This window comes from Nannospalax galili, unplaced genomic scaffold (assembly GCF_000622305.1).
Source record: "Nannospalax galili isolate Female #2095 unplaced genomic scaffold, S.galili_v1.0 scaffold104, whole genome shotgun sequence".
In the NCBI taxonomy this organism is placed as follows: domain Eukaryota; kingdom Metazoa; phylum Chordata; class Mammalia; order Rodentia; family Spalacidae; genus Nannospalax; species Nannospalax galili.
Genome location: NW_008353596.1, coordinates 2,506,821 through 2,516,410, shown reverse-complemented (window position 1 = coordinate 2,516,410; position 9,590 = coordinate 2,506,821). Strand labels below are relative to the sequence as shown.

Sequence of the window (9,590 nt, the reverse complement as noted above, 5' to 3'; positions counted from 1 at the left end):
ATAAGTTCTAAACAGGAAACCAGAAAAAAGTCAGAACAGAGCAAATTTCAAATGTTCATATCAGAGTCCATTGGAATTTCTTGATGAGAACTTCCAAAGCATCCCTCTGTTGGGTTCCTCCTCCTTTTTCTTTTGTCTGCCAAGGCTGGACTCGAGAGTGGTAGACATTGTACCAGTGTTATGCCTAAACGTATGTAAGTGTACTTATGTCATGCAGTGCCCATGGAGGACAGAAGAGGGTGTCAGATCCCCTGGAACTGGTATGGAACTGGAGTTATGGATAGTGGTTAGATGCCATGTGGGTGCTGGGATTTGAACCCAGATCTTCTGAAAGAGTAGCCAGTGCTCTTAACCCCTGAGCCACTCTCCATCCTCCCCCTTTCGCTGTTCACCCTAGAAGCAGGGCTTACATCCTCTGTGGTGACCCTGAAGGCACTTGGAGCCTGAAGCCCACAACCTAGATATGAACCTGCTAAAGGTAATAAGGGTGAAGGATTGAGCAATGTTTGGAGAACATTTTCCTGCAAGTCCCAGTCATAAGTTGAGATTTTATTTTGCAAGTGCTCCATTTCTGGAACTTTCAATCAGCCTGGGAGGTAGGAAGGACTAGCAATCTTACCCGTATTGCAGAGAACACAAATGTTCTAAGAGGCAGATGGCTTACCCTACCTCACACACTAAGTTCAGAGTGAAGAGCCCACAGCTGAATCCACTTGAGTCCCCAGCCTTCTGGAGTCAGCACCTGCCACCTCACACTTTGCATCCTGTGGCACTGGCCGTACTTGCACCCAGTACATGGTGGCCATGGGGACCAAGCCAGGATAACAGAAGATGCTGGCCTGGGGTAGAAAATACAGGTGGCCCCTGACTTGTGACAGTTTGACTTGTCATTTGGCTTTAAACCACACTTTGATTTTGAGTTTTACTTTTCTCGGGTTGGTGCTGTTTAGTCAGATTCTCCTGTGGTGAACCATAGACACTTCATGGCATGGCTGAGTTGGGGTACTGGGAGGTCAGGTAAAGTCAGTATATTTTCTACTTAAAATGTTCGGCTTGGGACATAATACATCATAGGTCACAGAGCATTTACACAGTATTTAAAAATCTGGAAATAAAGTCATCAGAAACAGGGGTTTTGGGTAAAGATTTATTTTTATTTTATGTGTATGAGTGTTTTGCCTACATTTATGTATGTTCGCCACATGTGTGAGGAGCCTGAGACACCTCTGAAACTGTGAGACATTCCGTCACAGTGACTAGAAAGCTGACAGGATGGTGATGAGGACAGGGCCTCACTGTATAGCCCAGGCTGGCATCGAATTCCTAATCCTCTTGCTTCAGCCTCCCAGATGCTGGGATTATAGGCAGCACCATCAGTATTTTTCCATTCATTCATGATGCTAGATGTCTAGTTGTGTTACTTTTCTGTTACTGTAACAAAATGCCCGAGATAAACGACTTATAAGAAGGGATGCTCACTTTGGCTCCTGGTTTCAGAGGTCTATGTTCAGTTGGCTCTTTTGCATTTGGATCTGTGATGGTGGCATACATTGTGTAGAAGTTCTTGATGGGGCAATTCTTCGTGATGGGGTCCCAGCATACTCTTCAAGGGCAACTTCTTTCTAGAAGTCTCCACTTACTAATGACTCCACCGCAGACTGGTGACCAAGCCTGTGACACATGGGCCTTATGAGGACATTCACCAAACTGCAGCATCCTCCTGGTTCGCACCATGGCTTCTGTTTGCCTCTGTGGTTGCTCATGCACTGGCTGTCTTTTCACAGGCTTCCTTGCTGCCCACATCCCCTTTGGTGAAGTGTCTAATCAGGTCTTCTTTTATGTGTCTCTTTGAGTACTTACTTTCTACTCTTGAGTCTGGAGATTTTTAAAAATACATCCTATAGAGATGCCCTTCTCAGGCCACACATGCCTTGAGGAATATGCTGTGGAAAAGGTTTTAGGATCATATCCAGGGAACAGGATGTGGAATATGTAAAGCACCACAAGAAATCTTCTTTGTAAAAAACAATTTATACTGTGATAAAATATACATACACATATACATATTTAAAAATAGCAATCATCTTCAACTGTACAGTTTCTGTGTAAACCTCACCACCATCCATTCCTGAGTCTTCATCTTCCTTAGCTCAAACTCAGCCCTAAACAACCAATCCTCATTTCACCCTCTGGCAACCACCATCCTGCTTTCTGGCTGGAGCTACCTCACAATTGCACAGAACTGCTTATATCACTTAGCATAATTCCTCCATCCACACTGTAATGCACATTAACATTTCTTTCCTTTTAAGACCAAGTAGTTTTCCACTGTGTACACACACACCACATCTTCTTCATCCATGTGTTTCAGTTCATTTTATACTGCTGTAACTGAATACCCCAGAATAGTTCATTTATAATGAACAGAAATTGGTTGGTTCACATTTCTGGAGGCTGGTAAGTCCCAGATGAAAGGGTCCCTGGTGTGAGCCTTCCTGTCTGTCGTCTTGTGATGGAAAGGCTAAGAGAAAGTGAGAGGGACAAAAGAATGTGGAAATTATCCTTTTTAAAAAACTCTTTTATGGGGCTGGAAAGACGGCTCAGCGGTTAAGAACACTGGCTGTTCTTGCAGAAGACCTGGGTTTGAATCCCAGCACCCACATGGCAGCTACAACCATCTGTAACATAAAATACAGAGGGCTAGAGAGATTGCTCAGTGGTTAAGGACACTGGCTGCTCTTGCAGAGGACCTGGGTTCTAGTCCCAGCACCTATATGGTCCATACCTCCAGTTCCAGGGGATCCAATGACCTCTTCTGACCTCCATGGGCATTACATGACATGGGTGCACTTACCTACATGCAGGCAATACACGCATACACACAAAATAAAAATAACAATTTTTTTTTAAAAAAAGCCTCTATTATAAGGAACCCATTCCTGTGACAGTGACATTATTTGATTCATAAGACAGAACCTTCTCGTTAGGCTTCACCTCACAACATGTGCTTTCTGGGGAACTCATTCAGCCTATAGTTCCACACATTCATAGTTCTGTGCCTTGGTAAGTGGACACGTGTGTTTCCACTTTCTAGCTATTATGAGGAAGTCACTTTTAATGCATTAACATCAAACCACTGAGTGTTACTGAATTTGGGATATAAGCTAAAAGCCAGGGTCTGGTAGGTCAGGACTGGGTTGGTTGCAAGTAACAGAAACTAGCTCTTAACTGGATTTAACCAGAAAGATACTATGTATTAGCTTTATATTACTGTAATAAAATACCTGTGGTAACTAGCTTTAAAAAAATGATTTGTTTGACTTACAGTTTTGGAATTTCAGGTCCAAGATTGGTCATCCCTGTGAGTTTGGGCCTTTGTCGAGGACGCCGGATGACAGGGCAGGAGCATGTTAGAGCAAGGAAGTCAGCTCTTGAGCAAGGAAGTGCGAGAGACTAAGATCAGGTCAACAATCCCCTTTGAGGGCACTCCTCCAACCGCCTAAAACCTCCCACTATGTCCCAGCACTTAAAGGTCCCCAGCACCTCCCATAGCCTCCAAACCTAGAAACCAAGCTGTCACTTTTGGATCTTTGGACAACCAAATAACACTCAAACTATAGCAGTCTGTTTTTCTTGTGATCATGAAAGCCCAGGAGTTGGCCTGGACTCAGGGATTCAGGCAGTGTCACAAGGGTGCAACCTTCTTCACTCAGCTTCCCATGTAACAATACTTTTCATGGAGGCATTCCTAGCAGAGTGTTATATCTGGCCAGGCCTGGGAGACATGCCTACCCTTATCATCAAGGCAGAAAAAAAAAAGAGGTGGTTCTCCAAGGGAAATTGATGCTGAAGCCAAAAGAAGGGGATAGGTACCAGACAGGAGCATGGGATGACCACAGCAAGGGTGCTCTCCTGATGTGCACCAGGTACTGGGCAAGGCCCATAACTGTTCGTTATTGTGTGTGATCCTCAGGGAGACCGTTGTCTCCATTCCAGAGCTAAGGACACCATGGCCACAGAGGTCAGCACCTTGTGAGTGCCACACAGCAGCAGAGGTGCCATCAAAACCCAGGGCATGTGCTATCCTCCAGCCCCGAACGCCTCCCCCCGCCCCCAGCACAGAGCCAAGCTGGCATAGAACAAGCCTTGTGAGGAGAAAGTTTGGTCTGTCCCTAGAAGTGCCAGTGCCACATTAAGTTTTGTTCAGGGCTTGATTCCAGTAAAGCAGTTAGGCCCGCTGCAGCTCTTGTACTGTATGTGAAGAACTTCAGAGATCGTAAACAAGAGGTCGGGAATGAATTGTACAAGCAAGTTTTCCATTCACAGGAGTATGCTTTGTGTTGAGCTTAAGAAAAACAAAATATTTGACAGTCTTTCTTACTGTTTTTTCTTTTCTCTTTTTTTAAAATCCTCATTTGTAGTGTCTTTAACAGATAGTCATCCAAACTTCGCTTGAACATTTCCAGGGGCAGAGGCCTTTAATACAGTGTTTTGACTTTCTAAGCCTCAGTTTACCCATTGGCTTAACTGAGTTCTACAGTTTCTGTCAGCTTTAACTTCTCATTAGCAATGCAGAAGTCTCCTTTCTAATGTCTTTGCCCTTCTCCAAACCATTTTACACACAGGAGCTGGAGGGATATATATGCCTGCATGAGCCAGGCATGGTGGTGCACACCTTTAATCCCAGCACTTGGGAGGCAGAGGCAGGTGGATCTCTGTGAGTTCGAGGCTAGCTTGGTCTCCATAGCAAGTTCCAGGATACTCTGTCTCAAAAAATAAAAAATAAAAAAGTAAATAAATAATACACACACACACACACACACACACACACACGGTGATGAAGCTGAAGAGATGGCTCAGTGGTTAAGAGCACTGGCTGCTCTTACAGAGGACTCAGGTTCAAATCCCAGCACCCACATGGCAACTAACAACCATCCATAACTCCAGTTCCAGGGTATTTAATAACCTCTTCTGGCCTCCACGTGCTTTGCACAATACAGGTGTACTTACATATATGCAGGCAGTACACTCATACACATAAAATGAAAATAAATAAAATAATATATATACATACATACATACATACATACATACACACATACATTCAGTGAGAGGTTAGCAGTGTAGCTCTGTGGTAGTGTGTTCTTAGCATGAACAAGGCCCACTTTCCATCCCCAGCACCACTAAATGTATGTATGTACAGATATATATGCTCACATGTAGTACACATATGCACATACATACACGCATGAAATTATATATGTATCATATATCAATCATATAATCACACAGTTGGATTTCATCACTATGCATGGTATGCATGTATCAGATTATACCATACTCCATAAATATGTACAAGTAAAATAATAATTGATTAAGCTACATCTATTATAATTATATATAACTCTCTATGGCCCAAGAAGCAATTATTGGCTCAGAAGATGTGACAAATCTGTAGACTTGGCTTCAAGCTGAGATAGATGTAAAAGTTAGTTTACTACCTCGGAATCTTCTAATGTAGCTTCATTCTCAAGCAGACCCAGCTACAGAAGGACACTCCCCCACCCCCGCACCATCAGAGGTAGAGCACTGGTCTTTCTCAAGAGTGGGAGACCCAGGGCTGACTCTTACTGGCTCTAATTAGCCCATCCCAGGTCACATGCTTACCTCTCTCCCAATCACCATGGAATGCGCCACTTCTGTTTCTAAGGGACTGGGCAAAATGGGGAAGGAAGGAGGCTTGCAGGAGTAAAGTCAGGGTGCTCTGATAATCAATACTGAGCAAAGCCCTCTGGTGGCTATCGTCCACTGAGGGATGTACCTGACTGCCAGCCTGAGTTTTCCCAAGTTTATTGTCAGTGTATGTTTCCTGTGTATGCTGTGACATGTAACAAAGGTCAGAGAAACACTTTCTGGTTGCTAAAAAGGTTCCAATTCTTGATTTTTTGTCACAGCCTTGCATCTGTCCTGGGAAGCAGAGGAAGAAGGTGCTGTTAAACCAGTTCACAGATAGAGAAGCTGGGATATAAGGGAAAATCTGGCTTGGCCTAAGTCCTCATAGGTGGAAATGTCAGGGTGTCTCAGCATGCAGGGAGTAGGAGAGGTTAAGAGTACAGGTTCTCTGACTTGTCTTGATAAAAGTCTAAGTTTTAAGAATTATGTTGCTTTTTGCACCATATGGGATGCAGCCAGACGTCCTCATAGTGCAGAAAGTAGTAGCTTGCCGGAGCTGACCCTTGCCGTCCCTTCTCATGCCCAGTGTCATGTGTGTAATCCCTGCACAGCTCTGCAGGCAGAGGCTGTTGTTCCCTTTTACTGAGGAAGGAGCTAAGGCTTTGGAGACAGCAAGGGACTGGTCCAGCTGGTCCTTGGCAGAGCTGAGACTGAAATATGGGGTTTTCTGGCTCTGAATCTTGCAGTTCTCCTGGGTCTCACAGAAGAAAGACCCTTTTCTTAGTCCACTTTGTGTTGCTGTAACAGAATAGCACAGATGAGTAATTGGTAAAGAATCGAGATTTATTTCTTATAGGTTGGGAAGTTCAAGACCTAACAACTGGCATCTGAAAAGGGCCTTTGTGATGCTTAACCCATGGCAGAAGATGGAAGGAGCAGGCAAGAGAGAGATCAAAGCAGGCCAAACCCACTTTTCTGACAAATGCATCAGTCATTGTGAACCCATCCTGAGCTAATGCCCTTAATCCATTTACGACTCCCCCAAAGGTCCACCTTCCTACACTTCAGTTCCCTGGGAATGACGTTTCCAATGCCTGAACTGGAGGAAGGCAATCCCAACCATGTACCCCCCTGTGACTAACACCTGTCGTCCCTGTTCCTCCCTGCAGGTCTACATCATCAGAGTCACGTGGTCCAGTGGCTCTACAGAGGCCATTTACCGGCGCTACAGCAAATTCTTTGACCTGCAGGTAAGCATTTAGGGTGGGAAGAGGGTTAATTGAACTTACCTTCCACTGTGACTTTAGAACCTAGTCTTCTCACGTTATAGACTCTAAAATGACCTGCCTCACTTTGGGACGTAAGTAAGATCCTTTCCTAATTTGTGTTTTGGTAAGTTTATCTAAAGAAGAGAAGAGATACTTCTTACCTGCCCCTGAGGGGTGCTAGTCTGGAGGCTGTTTCCATGTGGCTCTAGCACTGTGTGGACCGAATTCTGAACAGTGACTATGTGCTGGGGGAACTCAGGCAGTTGAGCCTGTCTGACACCTTGCACACACCATCTCCCTAGCCCCACCTGCTGACTTTTATGCTATTGATTCTCCCATGGACCTTCCCTTGTCCCCTCCTACCCCACTTGTTGGCCTGGGTAACTCATTCTGCCTTCAGGGCTCCTGACCACTGGAAGCCTTGTCTGACTTTGTTCAGGGGCCATCTGTTCTGTTCCCACCCAGTTCTGTGGGCTTCATATTGAAGTTGTCAGCTTATTGGTCTCTTCCTCTAGACTGTCGCAGCCATGGGTAGGCACCATGTCTTCCTCATCCACAGCATTTTATTCAAGACCTGGTACATAGCACATGTCCACACGGTACATAGTGCATGCTTGCATGAATGAATGAATGACTCTCATGTGCACCACCAGCTGGGCAACATGTGGACAGTTCGGTATGAGCCATCTGCACTAGGGTAGAACTAAACACTAAAACAAACCTGAAGCCTAGAAGCTTCATCTCAGTGTCACCAAAGACAGATCCAAGGAGGCCTGAGAAGTTAGGGTCCCTCACATCAGATTATGATAATGACAAAGTTCTTTAGATGCATACCAGAGATACTAGGAACTTCCCAGCTTTCTGAACCTTGGTGCATTCTCCCTACTGTGTGGCAGAGTCCAGTGCAAGCCTCCATCCCACAATGACTGAATGGTGCCTGCCCTGGCAGACACAGAACCAATCCAGATTTGCTTCAGTAGATGGAGATATATTGGCCAATGTAACCGAATGTCCTAGGAGAAAAAGGCTTCCAGCCTTCAGGTACAGTTCAGTGCAGGGTGTGGTGGTTTGGATGAGCATGTCCTCCGTAGGCTCCAAGTATTTAGCCTATGGAGGCTTTGTCCCCAGTTGGTGACTCTTTTTGAGTTCCTGGGGGTGAGCTTTAAATTTTCCCATTTCCATTTGGGTTCTCTCTGCTTCCTGTGCCTGCTTGAAGGAGTGAGCTCTCAGTGTTCTGCTCCAGTACCTCCCCCACCATGCCTTCCCACCATGATGAACTCTTATCCTACTGGAACATTTCCTTCTATAAGGTGCCTTGGTCCTGGTCTTTTATCACAGTAACAGAAAAGTAATTAATACTCAGGGTTTTCATTTCATCACCTGACCTGACTTCTCCCTCCATGTCCCTACTCCCATGGTGTTGGCTTTATTCTCTGTCACACATGACTTCAAATGACTCTAGCAACTCTGGGCTCACACTCTGCAGGAAAGAGTCACAGTCACTTCTCAGATGTCCCAGTAAGTACTTTTTGTGTCATAAGCTCAGCTCTACGCCAGTCACTATGAGTAAGTTTGACAGCCAATGGACTTTCCTGGATTGTTCTTCCAACTTCAGCATCAAGGGCATGGGCTAGATAGGGAAGGAGGGTCTTAGGTTCTCCCAGAGACTGGATGATAGTAACTGCAGTCATCCTTCACTACACAGACCCAAGCTATTCCTGTCAGTGTGACTTGGAGAATTTCTCCAGCCTGTGTCTAGCTATTGTAAGGGAGGGGGACAGATAACAATGGGCTCCCAACTGCTTTTTCTAGAACAGCTAAAACAAACTAATGCCTTCATGACACACAGCCAACAGTTGCTGCATCGTGTAAAGCAATTGAGAGACCTGTCACCCAATTATTTTAAAACATAACGAACTCATTTGTGATGCTTTGTGTTTAACAGCATGCAACCACATCTACCAGTATCATAGACAAATTATAATTTTCTGCTACTCTGCTGCAAATGAGCCGAATATAAATAAACAAGGGTATCTATAAAAGTGGCGATGGGGCCGGGATGCATCTGAGAGGGAGAATGCACGCCTCTCACACACAAGGCCTGGAGTTTGATCCCAGGCCCATAATAAATAAGCAATCCACTGTCTAAAACAGGTGTGGTAGGAGCAGACAGGGAAGAGGTACATGCTCAAGGAAAGGAAGTCGGGGGCAGGGGTGATACCCAGCACCATCCAGTGCCTCAAGCAGGAGACACAGTCCTGTGTAAGAGTAACCGTTAACAGGCAGGGCCACCCCAGCCTTTCACAGGAACCAGAGAAAGCTTTGGGATATTGGTGGTCTGTGATGGTGTCTACCTTGGGAGTGTGTGTTTCAGGGGCCTCTTGCCAGGCATGTGCCTTCATTAAATGAGGATGGAGACTGAGAACAATGTGACTGTTGATCCAGGGATATTTATATCTACAGAGTAGAGGCCACTCAGCTAATTGTGTCTAATTGCTGGCATGTTGAAGCATGTGGCTTAAACTGTTACTTGACTTCCCTATTCCAGCCTAGCCTGAGGCCAAAGACAGGCTGAGATTCAAGGCTCAGCTTTGCCTATTCAGGTCTCAACTTGTTGTCACCTCTGTAGGTTTCTGAGCCTTAGTTTCC

General features: G+C 45.2%; 1 protein-coding gene across 2 annotated transcripts in view; it reads left to right on the top strand.

Annotated features, from left to right (window-relative positions):
- Sh3pxd2b (SH3 and PX domains 2B) overlaps window positions 1-9,590 on the top strand; it is a 92,928-nt gene that overhangs the window by 21,517 nt on the left and 61,821 nt on the right. For both annotated transcript variants that reach the window (XM_008850767.2, XM_017802638.2), the window contains exon 2: window positions 6,843-6,923. In XM_008850767.2, coding sequence (XP_008848989.1) covers window positions 6,843-6,923 — 81 coding nt within the window. The remainder of the gene's footprint in view (window positions 1-6,842; window positions 6,924-9,590) is intronic.